Source organism: Equus asinus, chromosome 8, assembly GCF_041296235.1.
Source record: "Equus asinus isolate D_3611 breed Donkey chromosome 8, EquAss-T2T_v2, whole genome shotgun sequence".
In the NCBI taxonomy this organism is placed as follows: Eukaryota; Metazoa; Chordata; class Mammalia; order Perissodactyla; family Equidae; genus Equus; species Equus asinus.
In genome coordinates this window covers 18,273,272-18,294,788 of record NC_091797.1, presented here as the reverse complement: position 1 = coordinate 18,294,788, position 21,517 = coordinate 18,273,272, and the positions used below count along the sequence as shown (strand labels likewise).

The 21,517-nt window shown below is 44.0% G+C and overlaps 1 protein-coding gene across 7 annotated transcripts in view; it reads left to right on the top strand.

The window, feature by feature from the left end:
* Positions 1 to 21,093, top strand: part of LOC106827048 (putative adhesion G protein-coupled receptor F2P) — a 39,580-nt gene extending 18,487 nt beyond the window's left edge. For 4 of the 7 annotated variants that reach the window (XM_070514794.1, XM_070514790.1, XM_044776825.2 and 1 more), the window contains 8 exons: positions 31 to 73; positions 781 to 932; positions 3,665 to 3,898; positions 4,636 to 5,997; positions 11,174 to 11,215; positions 13,772 to 13,831; positions 16,564 to 16,640; positions 18,714 to 21,093. In XM_070514794.1, the coding sequence (XP_070370895.1) occupies positions 852 to 932; positions 3,665 to 3,898; positions 4,636 to 5,997; positions 11,174 to 11,215; positions 13,772 to 13,831; positions 16,564 to 16,611 (1,827 nt within the window). In that variant the 5' untranslated portion in view covers positions 31 to 73; positions 781 to 851 and the 3' untranslated portion in view covers positions 16,612 to 16,640; positions 18,714 to 21,093. The remainder of the gene's footprint in view (positions 1 to 30; positions 74 to 780; positions 933 to 3,664; positions 3,899 to 4,635; positions 5,998 to 11,173; positions 11,216 to 13,771; positions 13,832 to 16,563; positions 16,641 to 18,713) is intronic. The other 3 variants (XR_011504951.1, XM_070514792.1, XM_014834688.3) reach the window with 3 other exon arrangements.
* The last annotated feature ends 424 nt before the right edge of the window (positions 21,094 to 21,517 follow it).

The window sequence follows — 21,517 nt, the reverse complement described above, 5'->3', positions numbered from 1 at the left end:
TTGATGTGCATTTTGATTTTCCCTTTCTAGGCTGCCAGCAAAAACAAGGAGAAGGTGTCTGCCAGGCCACACGGTATGTTGGCAGCAGTGACTGATCAAATGGAAGTCTTACTGTTCACCTACTGCAACAGAGAGCCGTTCTCAGCCCTCTGTCTTATGGCGTGGCAGAAGGGGCTCCTCGATGGCTTGCATTTGGACTCTTTTGTAACTTTTCTCCTATTCAGTTGTGCCTTTGACTCTTGCTCCCCTCTCCTTCCAGCATGCTCTGCTCCATCCTGGCCTGAGGATTCTTTGCCGTAAATCCTTTGGATTGAGCCAACTCAGACTGCAGTGGAGGCTAGAACAGGGCTGGGAGAAGTCCTTGATGACACAGTGCTGGAGCTGGGAGGTTTCTGAGGGAGCATCAGGGGCCGTGGCTTCCAAGCTGTCCTCTGGGGAGCTATCGGCATCTCAGGAGGTACCCAGGGGGTTGCCGTGGCCTTCCTGTGAAAACGTACCCAACTATGGGCTTTCCCCTCTCACTTCAGCTGGGACAGTTCCACTTTTGTCTGTTTTATACATTTGAGCTAAGGATGAGATTTTTTTTGAAACCATAGGAGCTTGTCACTGAAATATACGACGATCACTGATCTGTTTCAATCTTCCTCCACTTTACAAAGAAAAGACACCTGATGTCCACAGGATTTGTGAACCTTCACTGCGCTGACACCTTGGTGACTGGAGGGGGTAGCCCAGAGCCCAGACCTCTCCATCTCATGCTGACGCCTTCTATTTTCGCAGGTGTATGCGATGGTGTCTGTGTGGACAATTCCCGCTGCACTCAACCCTGCCCTCCAGACACTCAGGGAAATATGGGGTTTTCATGCAGGCAAAAGAAATGGCACAAGATCACGGACACCTGCCGGACTCTTACTGCCTTCAACATCTTTGAGGTAACATCCATTTTGTCACTGCAAAGTGGAGTCCCCAGTTAGCAATGCATATTGCGCTCAATAAGAGAGGGAAGGCCTGAGGCCAGGTGGAAGGTAAGCACATGAATATGTACATGAATACATAATCACCTACCTGTCCTCTTTCTATATGATAATGGACTTCACTTTGGGCATCCAGGAGTCTGTGCTCCAGTCTCCCGCACCCTTTCATGGCACAAAGGAACCTGCTTATTTAGGTCAGAGCTAGAAGAACTGTCTAGAGTTATCATGACCCACTTCTCCAACTTCACTCTTAGCTTTAATACCCTAAAGCCTCCATACTCAACGTGTCCTTCACCGACCAGCAGCACGGGCCGATCCTGAGAACTTTTAGACATGCAGAATTCAGGCCCCTCCCAGAGCTGCTGAATCCAAATCTGCATTTGATCAAGATCCCCAGGTGATTTCTGTGCTCAGGAAGGAGAAGGAAGCTGATCCAAAGGGAAAGACTTCATTGTCAAACAAATTAGCATGTTTCCACATATATTTAAGCAATTACACTTTTTTTTTTTGGTGAGGAAGATTGGCCCCAAGCTGACATCTGTTGCCAATCTTCCTCTTTTTGCTTGAGGAAAATTGTCATTGAGCTAACATCTGTGCCAATCTTCCTCCATTTCGTATGTGGGATGCTGCCTCAGCATGGTTTGATGAGTGGTATGTTGGTCTGCACCCGGGATCTGAACCAGTGAAGCCTGGGCTGCGGAAGTGGAGCATGTGAACTTAACTGCTACGCCATCAGGCTGGCACCTCATTTTTTAAAATCAAATTTTAATAAATAAAATCAGGTCAACTGTTATTTCCTCTCCTTCTGGTTCTTTTTCTCATCTTCTAGTAGGGGTTTGACCTTTCTGAACTTCAGCTCCTGAGTCCTTCAGAGGAGTCAATGCTTTAGCATTTCTCTTGTCCTACATACATTCCCATCTCCTGGGAGGCCAGGGGGAGCGCCAGTGGATGCTACACCTGAAATCCCTGACCAGACTTCAAAAGGCTGCCCACCCCAGGTGTCTGTCACCAGGCCCACCCCTAATTTGAGGGACTGGGACAAAGATACTCATGGAGACCCACAGACCATATATCTTAATAGTTAAGTGCTTTAAGTCAAGCTTACAAACTGCTACGTAAAATATGTTCTGTTATCTTCCCAGCCCAGAGTCCATCCTGTACCTCGAGGGTGGTGGAAAGCCAAGGCCACATGTCCATAACCCTGAAAGCAGGGATCCCTTTGCCACCTCTCAGGCTAGGGTGAGCAACTGGTGGTGTGGTCCATTCTTGGCAGCACAGACTTAGGGAACAACCCCACGTGGGCCCTGGAAGGGGGAGTGGAGTTGTCCAGCAGGGAATCTGAATATTTATAAGCAGGGCCTTGGGTTCTGGGTAGGCATAGTCTCTAGGCCCGTGGGCTCCTTGTCCCATGTGAAGGGCCAGGCTGGATGAGGGCCAGAAAGGGGTCCTCTAAAGCAAGGGTTGGCAAATTTTTTTCTTTAAAGGGCCAGATAGTAAATATTTTAGGCTTTGTGGGCCGCGTGGTCTCTGTTGCAGCTCCTCAGCTCTGCTGCTGTGGTGTGAAAGCAGCCACAGACAATACTTACAGGAATGAGCAGGCCGAGTCCCAGAAAAACTTTATTTACAGAAAACAGGCAGCTGGTCTAAGGCCACAGTTCACTACTCCTGCTCTAAAGTGTGAGACCCATAGCCAGAATCTGTGGGAGACACTGTCTATCTCTATTTTCAGTCACTCTTCTGTCTTGGTGTTCCAACGGATTTATCCAAATCTAGCTCAGAATTTCTTTTTTGTTGTTGTTGTTGTTGAGAATTATTGGCCCTGAGCTAACATCTGTTGCCAATCGTCCTCTTTGTGCTTGAGGAAGATTGGCCCTGAGCTAACATCTCTGCCAATCTTCCTCTATTTTGTATGAGGGATGCTGCCACAGCATGGCTTGATGAGAGGTGTGTAAGTCCACATCCAGAATCAGAACTCATGAACCCTGGGCTGCTGAAACAGAGTGCGTGAAGTTAACCACTACGCCATTGGGCTAGCCCTCAGAATTTCTTCTTTTTTTTTTGAGGAAGATTAGCCCTGAGCTAATATGTGCTGCCAATCCTCCTCTTTTTGCTGAAGAAGATTGTCCCTGAGCTAACATTTGTGCCAATCTTCCTCCATTTTGTGTGTGGGACACCTGCCACAGCGTGGCTTGATAAGCAATGTGTAGGTCTGCGCCCAGGATCTGAACCAGAGAACCCCAGGCTGCCGAAGCTGAGCGGGTGAACTTAACCACTGCACCACCAGGCTGGCCCCAGAATTTCTACTTTTAACATATGCTCACGTCTCATGCTTTGCCCATCAGGAATAGTAGAAATAAGCTTAAACGGCTCTGGAAATTTACCTGTAAGCACAGGAAGTACATGCAGTGTATATTCGCAGAAGGAGTCCGAGGTGGTAGCTAAAGATAACAGTTGCTATTTCGAAGGAAGAGTGTTAAGGAGTAGCCAGTTAGCAAGCTCATTTTCTGTTCATACACCTTAATATTGGGCAAGTTAATCTACAGCAGATGTGACTTTGAAAATGTAAGATAGAAGAACATTATGCGATGCATAATTGTGTAATAAGGCTGCCCTAAACTTTAGTAAAGGTACTTTTACATTTCAAACAAAAGTAACATCATAAAAACTTCTTTCTTTTTGACATTTTTTAGGCGGATTTGTATTTGGTTCGACCATTTGGAGGACTTGTGGAAGTAGACCAATATGCCAGGAAGCCGGAGACCATTACAGAAATGTTGATGCAAAAGTGTCCGAGGGATTTTTCCTGTGTGATTAGGAAGATTCAGCAGTCTCCCCGGATCCCGGGAAACATCGCTGTCATTGTGCAGATCTTACACAACATATCGACTGCGCTGTTGACAGATGTCGATGAGGCAAAGATGTGGGTGAGTGGCCTTGACTATTCAGTAGAGTGTTATTTTGGTAGGAAAGGAATGCAGGTTAGTTGGAGCATTCTGTGAGCTTTTTGGGGTCTGAGAACCATGTCTTTCCCTTCAATATCTTCAGTGCCTGGTAGAGAAAGTGTTCAATAAATCATCATTGAAGAATGAGTAAATGAATGGAAAAAGCGAACACATTCAATCAACAAACATTTAGTGAGAGCACTTACTGGGTGCTGGATTGGACGTTGGAGTAAGCTTTCCCAATGTATATTTTGGCTACTGAAAACCTCTAAGAACCATTCTAGGCCCTGCAGAGAGAAAGATTTTCTTACTTTTATTTGTGAGTCAGAACAAGTTGCTAAAATGGAAATAACTGAATGCAAAGAAAATAATCATACATGTCCGCTGCAGAAATGTGAAATGGAACTGGATCCATTTCTTTCATTTTTGATCTTTGAAGCACAGGATAGTAAAAAGTAGGTTCAGCCTCTTTTGGAATTGGATCAATTTCCAATTTGGTTTGTTCCGGTACAGGGTTCTGCACACAGTTCGGATTTAATAGATGTTAATTACACAAGGGGTACTCTGGCCAGGGTAAGCAAATTGCTAGTTTTGCCAAGGTGTGAAGTGGAACTGATGACGGAAATGAGCATAGCGAAGTCTGCCTACTTGCCTGTCTCATAGGAAGGCATTGCATAAGCAGGAGGAGGGCAATTCTAATGCTAGTTCTTCATTGGCAGAGTTACAGCATCATGGCCAACCACATTCTTAACAGCAAAAGCATCTCAAACTGGACCTTCATCCCTGACAGAAACAGCAGCTGTGTCCTGCTACACTCAATCAATTCCTTTGCAAGAAAGCTATTTATAAATAAACATCCCATTGACATATCGGATGTCTTCATTCATACTATGGGCACCATCATATCCAGAGACAACACTGGAAAGAATTTCACTTTTTCAATGAGAATGAATGACACCAGCAATGAGGTCACTGGGAGGGTGTTGATCAGTAGAGATGAACTTCGGAAGGTGCCTTCCCCTACTCAGGTTGTCAGCATTGCATTTCCAACTCTTGGGGCTATCTTAGAAGCCAGTCTTTTGGAAAACATCACCGTGAATGGACTTGTCCTGTCTGTCATTTTGCCCAAGGAACTTAAAAGAATCTCACTGATTTTTGAAAAGATCAGCAAGTCAGAGGAGAGGAAGACGCAGTGTGTTGGCTGGCACTCTCTGGAGAGCAGATGGGACCAGCAGGCCTGTCAAATGATTCAAGAAAACTCCCAGCAAGCTGTTTGCAAATGTAGGCCAAGTGAGTTGTTTACCTCTTTCTCAATTCTTATGTCACCCCACACCTTGGAGAGCCCAATCCTGATTTACATCACGTACATAGGCCTGGGCATTTCTGTTTGCAGCTTGATCCTTTGCTTGTCCATTGAAGCCTTGGTCTGGGGCCAAGTCACGAAGACAGAGATTACATATTTACGCCATGTGTGCATCGCTAATGTGGCGGCCACCTTGCTGATGGCAGATGTGTGGTTCATCGTGGCTTCCTTTCTTAGTGGTCCAATGACACACCACAATGGATGTGTGGCAGCAACATTTTTTGTGCATTTCTTTTACCTTTCCGTGTTTTTCTGGATGCTTGCCAAGGCTCTCCTGATCCTGTATGGCATCCTGATCGTTTTCCATACACTGCCCAAGTCAGTCCTGGTGGCATCTCTCTTTTCAGTGGGCTATGGGTGCCCTTTGGTCATTGCTGTTGTCACAGTTGCAGTCACTGAGCCTGGCAAAGGCTACCTACGACCTGAGGCCTGTTGGCTCAATTGGGACATGACCAAAGCCCTCCTGGCCTTTGTGGTCCCAGCTCTGGCCATCGTGGCAGTAAACCTCATCACAGTCACACTGGTGATTGTCAAGACCCAGCGAGCTGCCATTGGCAGTTCTATGTTCCAGGAAGTGAGAGCCATTGTGAGAATCAGTAAGAATATCGCCATCCTCACACCACTGCTGGGACTCACCTGGGGATTCGGAATAGCCACAGTCATCAATGATCGCTCCCTGGCCTTCCACGTTATCTTCTCCTTGCTCAATGCACTCCAGGTAAGTCCAGACGCTTCTGACTTCAGGAAGTGAGAGAATTCAGGGAGAAGTTTTGTGATCAGGAGCTTGAGGCATCGTATTTCTTTATAGAAGATGATGGATTTGGAATAGCATATCGAGTCAGAAAATAAACTTTTGTTCCAGAAAGGTCTAAATTGAAATCTTGACTCTCTCATTTACTAACGTGTAACATTCTCTTGGGATATTTGCTTAACTTTTCCAAGTCATATTTTCCTCAATTATAAAATGGGTATAATATGGCCCACTTTATCAGAATGCTTGGAAAATGAAATAAAATAATAAATGAGAAAGCACAAAGGACTGAAATGACTTAAAGATCATAAATAGCCTAACAGTAGGCTGAGCTGTTCCTGTCTAGAAATGAGACAATACCACTTCCCCAAAATCTACGTGTATAACTGCAGGTATTAAAAGGTGCACACTTATTGTATTTCCTTCCTTTTAGAATTTTTAGTTGCCATTGGAAACCATCCTATTTTAATGAGGCAAGCCATATAGAGTGGTGTTAAAGCTAAATAGTTTCTCCTCTCCTCTCCTATCTCACCTCTATGAATTAAGCAATGTTCATAGTTTCACCTGTATCCTTGCCAAGTTTTCTATGCTTATATACAAATATATTTTCACGTAATATTGGGGTTAAAAAACAATGTATATTATTACGCAACTTACTTTTTCACTTAAAAATACATCCTAGCATTTTACCATGTTACTATATATAAAAATGTCTCTTTAATGGCTTTACAGTGTTATATATTCAACAATTCCTTTCTTGAGAGAAATTTTGTTCTTTTAATTTTTTTCTGTCACAGTCTACCAATGAGCCAAAGTTTATTATATTGAATGTTACACATATAGATAGCAACTAATTGAAAAGAAACTTTTGTTTTTCTAAAGACCGCTAAAATATTCCTTTTATTCTGAATATACGCTTATTTGAAAGCAAGACTATTTTCAAATAAATGTGTTACCTAATGGAGAATAGAGATTTTTCTTCTTCAAAATTTAAGTATAAATGGTTTCATTTTATAATGAACATTTTGATGCCTTGGAGAATAATTGTTAATAATAATAAGGGTGCCTCACCCTTTGAATCCCTGTTCTTTTTGCATTTGTATAGAAAATATTAATTGTACCCTGCATTTTTTGTATAGCTCTTAGTAATTACCAATTGCCTTACCAGTTTACACAGCGAGTTATTGATAGAACTGGGGTGAAAACCTGGCATTCCTAAATTTCTGCTCAGCGGTCCCCACGGTTCTTTGTCATGAAGCCTTAAGGTGTTCGTGTCTCCCTCCTCAGCATTTTCCTTTCCTTGTCTCCCTTGGGGCCACCTTAACTGTGATTTTTGTTTGGACTAGGCTGTGAGCACTTGAATTTCGGTACCATGAGATCCTTTACCTGTCATAACAGGGTCAGCTTGTAATTTCAACTCAGTCTCTTCCTTGACTCCTGGAAAGGAGGAGGACGGGGCACCTTTAAGTGCCAGTACTAATGGGACAGTGAGAAGCTGAGAGCAGGCTTTGGGTGAAGGCCAGACATCGGGGAGGGCGTTAGGTGGTGGTATGCTGGAGCTGGCTTGTGCTGGCTCATGAGAGCTGACTGTTACATTTTCCGAAATTTTGCAAGGTGGTTGTAAACACAGACATCATTAAAAATTAAATTATATAGACTTGTAATTAAATAAATTAGATAAAAAACAAAGGTCATACATCTTCAAAACGCATCACTTCCTAATTGTTTGTCTACAGTTTACCATACTCTTGAGATTATTTGCAACTGTTGGATCTGTGTGGTGGAAACACTGTATAACGTTGTTCCCATCTCTTCTTAACTCAGTGTTCAGTGATGTCATGTTGGTAGATTTGACTCGGCCATGGTGGAAGTGTTGAACCATGGAGATTGGCAAGTGCTACAAATTAGGAGAGTTGATTATTGCTATTTACTAGCATATCAGAGGATTAGGGCATCCTCAGGATGCTCAGTGCAGGAGGAAAGGAGAGCCACAGATCTGCCAACGTGGGAGACGCAAACAACTGAGCAGGAGGAAGCAGGACAAGCAGAGTCTTAGGATGAACCAAGATGAGGGCATCTGAGGAAGATGGATCAGATGGAGAAGAGAACCTCATAAACATACTGGGAGGTCCAAAAGTTGTAGGAGAAAGACCCTTTGAAAGTTTCCTAGTCCTAGCCCTGTGGGAGCACCTCTACAGGCTTTAAAGCTCAACCACCCCCTTTACTGGGAAGTATTATTATGCAGTCAGTTGTTTCCTTGACTACTCACCTTATCAATCCATGACTTCTGGTTGGTATCCTCTCTTGTATTTACTGAGAGTAGTTGTGGGTTGGGTAAGTTTTGGGGGACACTTCATAGCTGTTTCGGTGGGAGAAAAGTAAATATCTCAGTCCATTTGGGCTGCTATATATAGACTGGGTGGCTTATAAACAACAGAAATTTATTTCTCACAGTTCTGGAGGCTGGGAAGTCCAAGATCAAGGCAGATGCAGATTTAGCGTCTGGTGAGAGCCCACTTCCTGGTCCATAGACTGACAGCAGCCTTCTCACTATAACCTCACGTGGTGGAAGGAGGCAGGGAGCTCTCCGGTCCTCCTTTATAAGGGCGCTAATACACTTAATCACCTCTCAAAGGCACGCCTCCAAATATTTTCACATTGGGTGTTAGGATTTAACATATGAATTTGGGGGCAACACAAACATTCAGTTTATAGCAGTAAAGCACATATTTTAAAACCTGGGAGAACACCTTGAGATTTATCTGCTCAAATTGTGCTTCATCTACTAAAAGAGATGCAAAGAAGCTGCTATCAGTGATACTAAATCAAATACTAAACTCTATGACTAATATTTATCCACATTTTTTATCTTTTTTTTTAAGATTTTACTTTTCCTTTTTCTCCCCAAAGCCCCCCGGTACATAGTTGTGTATTTTTAGTTGTGGGTCCTTCTAGTTGTGGCATGTGGGATGCCACCTCAGCATGGCTTGATGAGCGGTGCCATGTCTGTGCCCAGGATCCAAACCAGTGAAACCCTGGGCTGCCGAAGTGGAGCATGCAAGCTCAACCACTCAGCCATGGGGCCAGCCCCCATCCACATTTTCTGAATGATATATAATTTTTTTTGCTGAGGAAGATTAGCCCTGAGCTAATATATGTGCCAATCTTTCTCCATTTAATATGTGGGTCACTGCCACAGCATGGCTAACGAGTGGTACAGGTCCACACCCAGTATCCAAACCTGTGAACCTGGGCCACCAAAGTGGAACCTGTTGAACTTAACCACCACACCATGGGGCCAGCCCCTTGAATGATATTTTGTGTAACTTTTCCTAAGACGGCATGGACCAATGAGAAGTGACCCTAATGGAATATTTCCCTGTTAGGTATTCATGGCTATGCGGATGAAGGTTTCATAATACAGCAATTAAACACACACAGAGACACAGACACACACATACACAAATACACAGAGACACCAGATTTATTGAGTATTTATTTCGTGCCAAGCATTGTGCTAAATGTTGAAGATATGAACATCATTAGTACAACCTCGAGAAACTGAGAATCTTAGAAGTAGAGAAATTTCTCTTAGTTCTTTAGCCAAAGGAACATATATTTGTGGAGGAAACAGGCTAGAATTGTGGTTGCTAGATCTTTTAAACTTTTAATTCCTGGGCAAAATTCATGGCGATTCTGATTTAAAATGTATTCCTAATATCAAAACCAGACTGGGATGTCTTTGTCCCAAGCATCTTTATACAAATGCTACTTTGTAACCTAATGGACCATGCCACCAATGACATTTTCTTAGTAGACACAATGATAGAATGCGATAGTTATCTTGTAGGCTCAGAGTGTTAAACAAAAGAGCACTCTGACTGAAGCACACCAAGCTTTGGAGCGCTCAATGGATTGGCAGAATGGAGAGGTGTACTTTACTGTGTTTGGAGAATGGATGAGCTGCATGCCATGTGCTGGTCCCTGTGAAGCCCCCACCTCTGAGCTGACCTTTTACAAATCGAGGTAGCAGAGGTTTGAGGTTGGTCCTGCTGATGACCACTGGGTTCTAACATTTTTGTTAGATCTTTATGATGCTATTTGCATTAAACCTATGTGCCTTAGCAGGCCTGTGCTGGGTCAGAGTTTACGTTCGATTGTAAAACCAGAGTAGTGTAACAAGGAGATGCCTAAATCAAAGGTGCTTCTCTCTCTTCTCAGGTGAGCCGAGACCTGAGTAACCACACCCTCAAAAGAAATTTTATCTGATGGATGCTGCTGTCCATTGCATTTTGCAAATTGAATCTCTGAGCTTCCTCTTCCTTATTGAAAAATGGGATGAATGCTTTTTCTTCCTTCTTCCAGGGTGGCTTTGTGCCAATATATATGAAAAAAACTTGAAAACTCAAATGGACTCTAATGGTGGAGGAATGGTCCCTTTTTGACTTTAATGGGGTCTGTCTTTGTATGGATGATAAGAGATATGAGAGCTAATTAATTCCCTCTATATCATCATATTTGGAGCACCTAAACTGAGCACCCAGTATGTGCTTAAAAACTCAGTCTGTTTTGGATCTTCACGTACTTGATTCTTCTTTGCAAGTTTTGTATCAGTCTTTGGTTGTGGATGGGAAAAGAGGTTGAGGGTGTTCGTGGAAGCTGAGCATGGCTGCTTTTGCTTTTTTCTGTGAAAGTTTCTCTCATTACTGATTGTTCAGGGATTGTAAGGCTGCTGTCCATTGCCTAACATCTTCTCTAACTCTTGCCTGACCACCGTGTTCTGGTGAGATGCACAGCTTCTGACAAATGCAAGAAACTTTGATTTTGCCCAACTTAAAAACAAATCCCTACAGTATTCCTGTATGAAGCAGAGACCTTGGTCTGTTTGGTTTACTGAGGTACCCATGTGTCTAGAACAGTGGCTGGCACATGGAAGATCCTCAATCAGTATCTGTTGAATGGTCAATCTTAGTGTTGTGACCTTAAAAGGAGGCAAAGTTTAATAAAATTGTATTCATTTCAGCTTTCTTTTTACTATTTTTATCTGTTCCGGAATAGAAACTGATAACGAATGCTGGTATTTCTTGTTATTATTACCATTATTATTTTGTAAATGGCTTTTCTTCCCTCCTCTCTTTCTCAGGGCTTCTTCATCTTGGTGTTTGGAACAATCCTGGATCCAAAGGTATTATAAATTCTTCTTCTTGTTTTTTCTGCATTTTCAGGACTTGGCTGTGAAAGACTCACTTGTAAGATCACTTATTGAGAGCCTTTCATCTCAATCGTTTGTGCAGACGCTTAACAGGGCATCACTGTTCTTTAGTTTGCAAGTAATATCTGTCCTCTTTCAAGCTCTTATGGGGCTAAGCATTTCATGTGCACTGGGTACACAATCTTGGGTATTTCTGTTTTCTATTTTATGGATGAGGAGACTGAGACTCAGAGCGATTAAGTAGCTTACCCACATTCTCTACAGAAACCCATTCTAACCAGTTGTAGCAGCAAAGGAATTTAGTAAATCTCATAATGTCATCTTTGGGAAGGTCTCTCTTTGGCTTGAAGGCTACACACCAGAAATAGTTCCCAATTCACAGCACAGAACTGCTCCACAAGAGACACCATTGTTCCTCCTCACTTTGCTGGGCACAGATAGCACAGCTTACCAGGCCAATGTCAGACTGTGAATGCTCACCTAGCGTTGCTGCCACTGCTGCCTCAGGGATCACCTCCACCCTGCCTGTTGGGGCCCACTGGCACCTGCTTCTTGCATTGGCATGTTCGACTGGCTGAGACCAGATCACACGGCTGCATCTTAGCTGCAAGGAAGGCTAGGAGAGTGTGTTCCTGCCTTCTACCTTGAAGAGCAATGGACTCAGAGAAGGGAATCTATCCAAACGCAGATGAGAGCGTATAGGTGGTGAGTGGTGGAAACAAAAACTGAACAAATGAACAGAACATCAAATGCTTCTCAGGCTGCTAAGATGATCCGCTTTCGGTTGTACTGCACTGCCTCTGGGAACAAGAAAAGCAAACAATCCTCTCAAATGTAGATGCCAACAGCTTCACGGCACGGTCGATTTTTAATTTTTTATTTAATTAATTACTTCATTTTACTATCAGTGCTATTCTACTGTTAATATCTAAGCTTTGGGAAAGAGGCATTTCACAATGGTTCTTCCGTTTTCTTACGAGGATACCATGTGAACCTAATACAAATTATTGAGAGGTAAAGACAGAGCAGTAGTCTTGCAGTCCTGACATTTCAATGTACTAGCCGTGTGCCACTGGGGAGTCCCTTAGCTCTCAGGAACCCCAGATTCCTCAAATGGAATGCAGAGAAAATGATGCTTCCTCTGCCTTTTCCACTAGATTATGGTAAAGAACAAATGCTATTTTGCAAGTGAAAACACAAAGAAAGCATTTAAGGTATTAGGCAGTTGTATATCATATGATTATGTCTTTCCATTAATCTAATACCAGCTAGTGTTTGTGGCCAAAGCAGCAGCAGCAGCATTATTACAAATCAGTGTACCAGTGTTAGGTGCAAAGCACTCTAAGACGTGGAACCTTCGATCAAGATCAAACCCTCTTATATTTAAAATTGCAAAAGGCAAATACTTAAAGGTGTCACATGACCATATGTGATTAATTGACAAAAAGTTGTAATATACTGGTAGTCTTCAAACTTTTAGGATCCGTAAACAACAGTGAGCATATATTCCCAGATGTGTTTATTATTAATTTACAAAGTATGTATTATGCACATTATGAAACATAGAATTAAAAAAAATGAGAAAAAAGAAATTTAAATAGATGCTCCAGTATGTCTTCACGTACGGACCCTCGAGTACACAGACCTTGAAAACCTGGGAGGGCTCCTCCCTCTTTGGAGCCTGTGTGTGACAAGGAACGCTGCATTTTCGAGGAAGGGTTAAGTCACCCTGAGCTGGAGGACGTTGGCGTATGTTAACCGTGATGGCGGAACTTCTACGAGGCCTGGAAGGTGAATAATGCTGTATACAGCAGGAGGGAAGACAGGGTAGAAATAAGAAGAGAGCGCCTCTGTCCAGCAGGAGACGTCTAGGGAAAATGGTGTGATGGTCTGCGGTCAGGGACATGAACTCAAGTCCCAGCTCTTCCTTGTAGCAGTTGACTGACTTTGCGTGCTACTTAATCTCGGAGTCTTAATTTTCTCAGTTGTCAATTGGGGATAATAATATCTATCTTAAAGAGTTATTTTTCTGGATAGAATGAGATGACAGGCATGAAAAGAACTTTAACATTATATAACAAAATATAATTATTACTTATTGTTCTTATTTTCTTGGTTCCACAGCCCTATGCTATGTTGTTAGGATTCTTCTTCTTCTTTTTTTTTTTAACAGTGGTTTAGCCCTCTAGAAAGGAGATTTGACAAACTGTGAGAAATGTTCAACGGTTCAAGTACTCCCAAAAACTACTCCCAAAGCTGTGTCCAGGAATCCTCAAACCTGTGGCCAACTGTCTTTCTGAGCCTCTGGGTTCACGTTCAAGGCCTCTGAATCTGAGTCTCCTGTGCAAGCTCCACCTTTCTTCTCTCTCTCCCTCTCCCCACCTTCTCTAGGACCACTCCACCGTCCACATCCCACCAACAGGACCTGGCTGGTACTACACTCCTTCACCACAGCATTTGCCAGGCCCAGGCATGTGGGTCAACTTCTTATAATCTTTTAATTCTTAATTCCTTTTGTTAACTATCCAGATAAGAGAAGCCTTAAAGGTTCGAGTAACCTCTGCAAAACGGATCTCCAGAATATCAGAGGTAAAGCCTTCGTATTCAGGTTTGCATTTAAAAGCTTGACAAGATAACAATAATGTTGGAGTCTCTGGCACGTGGAGTGTTGCTAAAACTATTTCCTTTAACACCTTGTGGTATGGATTTTTCAGAAGTGCTGAGTGAGCGCCTCTTTGAGCTGTTCAGATTCTTTCTGAAGTACTGGGACCACATCCACAGAGATGAAAGTAGACTTACATTTAGAGGAGAGTGACAGGTGGTAGGGTCTAGAAGGGCCAACCTCAGGTGACGAAACAGAGAAATGGGAGATGAGAAGTCTCAGGTTCCAGTGACAATGCACTTGTTCTCTGTGACTCCAATTGGTTGAACCATATCCAAAGTGAGAAAATTCCAGGGAAACAAAGTCTGACCCTAACTAGAAACTTCCTAATAGCTTGATTTTCCAGAGGGGCCAGCTGCCACGGTTACTGGAGTTTCAAAAGAAGCAGCCTGTTCAGCGGTGTCTTGGAGACGTTTCCATCCCTGGATAGTATGCATGCTCTTTCACTTATCTTCGATTCCTATAATTTAGAAACCATACATTGTATGGAAAGCTATTCTGAGTGAGGGAAAAACTGGAAAATTTTTAAATGGAAGCAAAAGGGGATTTCAGGTTGGCCCAGGGAGCATACCCAACAGCAAGAGAGGAGGTGTTGTAGAATTTCCCAAACCAACATCTGATGGGAGCCACATGGCTCAGTGTGGACCGGTGTTGCAGGAGGTCTGCACAGAGTGGGGGATGGGTCACTGGGGGCTGGCGCCCTGTGGCCCTGAGTAAGTGCATTGCCCCTCCCGATGTCCTGATGATCCTTGCCTTGATGGGCCCTCTCCTTTGATTTCTTCAGTGCTCTCTTCATCTCCTCCCCTTTTTCTTCCCTCCATCTTCCCACCCCCCTTTGCCTTACTCTTAACGAAGCTTTGATCTTGTTCGCAGTCCTTGTTCTCCACACCTAGCACCCTGCTGACTCCTCTGCATCCCTTCCAGCTGAAGAATAAACCTCAATAATTCTCTAAAGCAGTGGTTGTCAACCTTGGCCCAACAAGGAATCAACAGGGAAGCTTCCAAACGTGTTGCCTGGGTCCCACCCTCGGAGATTCTAATAAGATTGGTCTGCAATTTGGCGAGGGGTTCGGGAGTTTTACACACTCCCTAGGTGATTCTAATATAGTCAAGGTTGCGAACCACTCCTTCAAGCCTTCCTGAGATATCTTAGTATTGCAAGTATTTGCCTTCCTGATGTAAGGATTCCCCCACGACCTCACTCTGGTCTGCCACCGTGCCCTCAGGAGAGAGGTCCGACTCTTCCAACCCCTTCCAACTCAGCACGGCTCCTTTTCCTGTGTGTTTGCACTATCCATCCTTTCAGCCACCAGTGGGAAATTCCGCTCTTCAGTGCCTTCGAGAAATAAACATTTTGCCCACTTCTCTTTGTGTTCACTTGAAAGGTAAGCCAGGATTATATCCAGAACTTCATTATCCATTGTTGACTGTCTGAGTCAATGGTTCTCAATGCTGGTTGCCCCGAGAAAGACCTAGAGAGCTTTTTAAAAATACCACCATCCAAGCCCCGCCCAAGGAAAAATTAAACCAGAAACTCTTGGGGATAGGACTTTTTAAATTTTAATTTAAATTTTTAAAGGTTTTTGAGTTTTTAATGTTTTTTAAAGCTCCCCAGTGGTTTTAAGGTGCTGCCGGGGTTAAGAACCACTGGTCTGGATACCAGGTATTTTTATCCTAACTTCTTGTGATCCTTACTTTACTCTGCCCACCAACTTGAGGCCGCTGCAAGTCCGTTTTATCAGCTCTACTCAGAGGAAGTAGGCTTGTCGTCTGTCCTCTCCTGTTTTGTAGGCATCTGATCCCCAGGTACCAATCTTCTACACTCCATACCTACCTCTGTCCCCTCATGATTCCTACCTGGAGAGTGTCAGTCCCAACTCCCCAAACCCCGGATGATGAATGTGCTTGCCTGTGCTCATTTTAGATCTGATCTGATGAATTCGGCCATGCTCATATGACAATATTTCTACCAGTGAGTTAACATATTGCCCGTCTTAGCCAACATATACCTAAAACACAAGGATATTTCAGGTGCATCACAGGTGATGACTGTCATGTTGAGGGTTTCAGCAGGCCAACTGAGAAGGAGCTATTTGAGGGCTGGGAGACATTTTAATGTTCATCTCTCCCTCAAGGCCACTCAACTGCCTTCTCCCCAGCTTCTTCCCAAACTAGGGGTTTCTTCAGGAGAGAGATCCAGGCCAGGGAAGAGGAGGGTCTCTCACACCAGTCTGTCCCAGTGTTGTCAGCAGTTCTAACATAAAGAAAGAGAGGGATAGGGCCAGCCCGGTGACATAGTGGTTGGGTTTGTGCTCTCTGCTTTGGTGGCCCAGGGTTTGCAGGTTCAGATCGTGGGCACAGACCCACACACTGCTCATTAAGCCATGCTGTGATGGTGTCCCACATGCACAATGGAGGAAGGTTGGCACAGATAGTAGCTCAGTGACAATCTTCCTCAAGCAAAAAGAGGAAGATTGGCAACAGATGTTAGCTCAGGGCCAATCTTCCTCACCAAAAACAAAAAAAAAAAAGAAGAAGGGTGAAGTGAAAGGATAAAATTAATTGCTGTAGGTCACAATTCTCCATGTGCTTCAGATTACTGTGATAATTAAAAACAGACTCATAGTGATAAGTGTAATTATGCTTTTGTCTTCAACAGAACCTTTCTTCTGATTTCTTTGGTCATCCCACCAAAGGGCCAAGCTAACGAACCAGGCCATACTTCTAAGTTGGTAGGTGAGTGCAAAGCAAAGGGGTCTCCATATACATGTCATTTCTTTAAAAAAGTCACAATTTGATTAATTCTAATTAGAAATGATTTTTTCTTAGTTGAAATGATTCTTCGTATTCAGTCGACTCTCATCTAGCTATGATTAGAGATGTACTCACATCTCTAATTCTTGCACTATTAAAATTTTTGTTGTCCCTGTAAAACAATCAGGCCTGTCTGAGAATGCTTGTAAACCAGCCTGAGCATATTTAAGAGTGGAGTGAGCAGAGGGGTCAGCTCTCCATGGCTGCTCCCTCCCCTCCCGCTCCTCTCCAGCTCCCCTTCCCCAGGACATCCTCTATGATGGTAACGATATCTCCAGATTTCCCACTGTGGGCCCTCTCTTTTTCCGAGTGTTAAAGGATTAAGAAATGATGATAAACACTGACTGCAAGAGGCCTCAGGGATAATGTAGAAGCTAATTTACATCTGAGGTAGTGTCTGAAAGGCAGTGAGAGACGCACAGTTGGAGAGGGAGCCAGAGGGGGAAGCAGAAGGACAGAGACGCAGACCGAGGGGCGTGATGACTCAGCGATGAAAGAGAGCTGCCCAGATGTACAGACATGTGCAGATAGTTCTTCCAATCCTCTGTCTCTCTGTCCCTCTAGATCTAGAGAGAGAGGACCAGCCAGGGAGAGGGAGACACCCACACCAGGACACCCGCATTCACAGTGAGACAGAGAGATGCAGACAGAGGCTTTGAGGCGCAGAGAGACCCAGAGACACAGAAAGAAATGGAGAGAGACACACACAGGGACTGGGGCTCACAGAGAGACACATACAGAGTGACGGAGACAGCAACAGAGAGAGCTGCAGAGAGAGGCACTCACATATGTAGAGAGAGCCTCCTTTTCCCGCTCCAGTCCGTCCAGGCTCCGGCAGCCTCTGTGGCTGAGATCCGCAGCAGCCCAGGGCCTTGTACAAAGACACGGGTATTTTCCAAGAGGAAAGGGTGGTAACTCAGCATTTGTAGGTAATACGACAATCCTGTTCCCTGGATTCAAGGATGTTAGCTCAGGGCCAGTCTTCCTCAGCAAAAAGAGGAGGACTGGCAGCAGTTAGCTCAGGGCTAATCTTTCTCAAAAACAAAAGAAAAAGAAAAGAAAAGAAAAGAGAAGAGAGTCTCTATTTGCAAGGGGGCTTTACCCGAAGGGGCTTATTGTTCAAGAAAGAGTGAGCCGGGGCTGGCCCGGTGGGGTAGTAGTTAAGGTCACGTGCTCTGGTTTGGTGGCCTGCGGTTCACTATTCGGATCCTGGATGTGGACCTACACATCACTCATCAAGCCGTGCTGTGGTGGCATCCCACATAGAAGAACTAGAAGGACTTGTGACTAGGATACACAACTACATACTAGGGCTTTGGGGAGAAGAAAAGAAAGAGTTAGCGTATGATGCAGCTGTCATGAGGCTTTGGGTCTTGTTGCTTGTACATTAAAGCTGTGATTTTCTGTTCTTGAAAAGGTCATACATTCCAGGAATGACAGAGCCCCCAGGAGAAATGTGCTTATTCCTGTCTTCTTGCCTCTGGGGAGTGTGAAGGCAGCCTCCCACTCTGTGGTGCTGATGGAGGAGGGTGGGAGTGTGGGAAGGATGGAAAGCTCCTCTGTCTAAGCCGTTCCATGCTGCTCAATGTTTTTCTGCCATCAGTTGTCAACATATACCTATACCATGCTGGGCTCCATGCTGTTGGGTCACATTTGTCCTCAGGAAGAGAGCTCTGGCCTCTGGCTTATCATGGCAAAGGTGGCCTGGCTGGATGTCACCTGGCTGGATTCTGCGGGTTGCTGAGGGAGGGGCCCTCATGAGTAGTCACCAACAGTTGGGCTGACTCTAAGTAGGTCATTGCTGGTTCTTTGTGTAGAAGCAATCCAACTGCCAGCATATTCCACCCCTCCACATTTAAATTGATTGCATGGTCAGCTTGGCTTGGGCCTAGATGCGATTTCTTTGGCTGTGAACAGAGTGAAAAGTGTAGAGCTTTTGAACCAGAGAGATGCTTATTTTATTTTATTTATTTTATTTTTATTTTTTTGAGGAAGATTAGCCCTGAGCTAACATCTGCTGCCGATCCTCCTCTTTTTGCTGAGGAAGACTGGCCCTGAGCTAACATCCGTGCCCATCTTCCTCTACTTTATATGTGGGATGCCTACCACAGCATGGCTTGCCAAGCAGTGCCATGTCCGCACCCGAACATGGGATCCGAACCGGTGAACCCTGTGCCGCCGAAATGGAACATGCGCACTTAACTGCTGTGCCACCGGGCCAGCCCCAAGATGCTTCTTTTAAATTAAGGAGACCGAAGCCTGGAATGATGGGTCATAGCTAATCAAGTCTTGAGCCAGAGCTAGAAACCCGAGTCTGCTGGCTGCCAGTCCTGGCCTTTCTCCTCAAGACCATGGAGCCACTGAGGGACTTTCTGCCTACTCTGACAATGTAAGATTAACCCCCACCAACAATATGGTTTTGTGGCACCTGGGATGAGGAAGGGGAAATGTCGTATTTCAGGTAGAGAGCTGCCCATTTTCTTAACTTTGTATGTAAACAAATTCAACATTCAAACCAGGAGCCACCTGATATGAGAATAGTATTATAGTAGAAGCCATTCTAGAAAAAAAAGAAGCTCTCTCATAAAGCAGGCAGACAGGCTGATGTAGCAGAAGAAAATAAGTGGATAAAGGAAAAGGGGCAATGGCTAGCCCTCAATTATTCTACAAAGAAACCAGTATTGATGGTGCTCCATTCAAATAGGAAAGTGAGACTCACTTTGTGAATGAGTGAGGTCTCTCTCTTTTTTTTTACTGCAAAAAACTTCAAGTAGGGAAGTTTGAGAAAGCAAAAATATAATAAAGAGGTCATCAGAAGGTAGAAAAATACACCAACCTGGAGCACGAGTCATCTTTCAAGCGGCATCGCTCATCTTGGGACAGCAATTCTCATCCTTCTCAAATGGAGTCAGAAAGTGGTTTTAATTTGACATCTCCAGTGTATCTGTTGCGTCTCTTCAAGGGAAGAGAGTGCGACAGACTCAGTCCTGGTTTCTCAATGCAGAGATTTCAGTCCAAAGAAATGCCACTTACCCTGAGTCAATATACTGAAGTGAGGAAGGAATCTCATGGAGCTGAAGAGTTATAGGATTATGAATCTGGAAAAACTTTAGAAAAGGCTGAGTCCAATTGTCTCATTTTACAGATGCGGACTCTGAGCACAAGTGAGAGAAGAGAGATTGGCCTTTCATCTGTTTTGTGCATTGAACAGTCACATCTAGTATGAAAATATATTCCACTCAGATGTACTCACTCCCTAAGAGAGGACGGCAGGAAAGACATTCCCCTTTGGGCTTCTTGTTAGCCAAGAAAGGCCCATGGATGCTGACAGAGAGGCTCCTGAATTATTGGGGAATCTCTTGAAGAAGCTGTGTCCTCTCTCCTGGAGCCCACAACCCAGTCTGCCCCATCCTGAAGGATGTCAATGAATTGCATGGATTAGGCTACTGTGGAAGGTCCTGGGTGGAGGCACTTTCACTGTCCTGTTCACACCTCACCGAGGAAGTGAATCGGCCAGGTGGCTCAAAGAGAAACTGGTGCTAACAGTGTCTAAGGCAGATTTGTGGGTAGAACACCTAATACATGATGATCCTTGGGAAAATTATTTAAATTCCTTGGACTTTGATTTTCTCCTCTGTAAATTGAGGATCATAGAGCCTACCTCACAGAGTTGTTGTAAAGACTAAATGAATAAACATAGGTAAAATACTTGGACTAGTACTTGACAAATAATAATCGGCCATTAAAAGATTAGCTGTTTTTATTCGAGTACCTGTGAATTCATGCACACACACAGACACACAAACACAAGCAAACCCACAGCCATGGCCTTTTGCATTAGTTTGGATGTAGACACTCTCATGAGAGTTAGTTCGTTGACTTCTAAATAAAAGTGTGAAGAATTTGATTCAGCCTATTCCATATCAGGGCTATCAGCCAGCAAAATCTGGGCTTGCCATTGAACGATCCTTTCATTCGGTGTTACCATGGTTGTAAATATCGTTCCCTGCCCGGGACAGAGGGTGCATCATGGGGCATCATGGGGCTGGATTCAGGGCACACTGTGTCCGAGCTCTGCTTCCCGTGTTCCTTCGGTGTGCTCCTCTCTCATTAGTCCGATCAGAAGTTGTCATTCTCCCCACCTGAGTTCCTATGATATTTATAACCTGTGCCATTCACTTTATATTCGGTATTCACTGTGTTACATTGTTTATTTACTTTTGGTCTTTTTGTGTGCATATATTTTCTTTCCCAGATGAGACTGTAAACCTTTGGGGACAGGATTACTCACTATGTTGCTCACTTTTGTACGCCTGAAGTGCAGAGCACGGTGCCTTGCACATAGAATATATTCAATAAAGTTCTTTGTTTACACAACCAAAGGTTTGATGATACTGGCTTTTTCAATTCCCGAATGACTCAGTACTTAACTAGTGACCTAAATGAAACCGACCTATTTCCACAAACATTGCCTCCTTGATCTTCATCACTGTAAAATCTGTAACAAAACTGCCTTTCACTTATTGTCAACATTTCCCCTGGTAATGTTTGAATGGAGGTTTGTGTTAGATTTTTGGGGCCAGGAAGGTATATAAGTAGAAGACACTAGAATTGGAATGTGTGGGACTATTTTTGTTGAGGACAATCCAAACTGGCCACTCTATCCGAAGTCAGATTATATGAAGTTTCTTGCAAGTGGAGACTGTCTTCAGTGTCTGAATTGCCCACGGCCATGGCCCAAAGTAGAGGGGCAACAAGAACTCCTTGGACCAGCCAACAAAAAATAAAACAAAAATCTC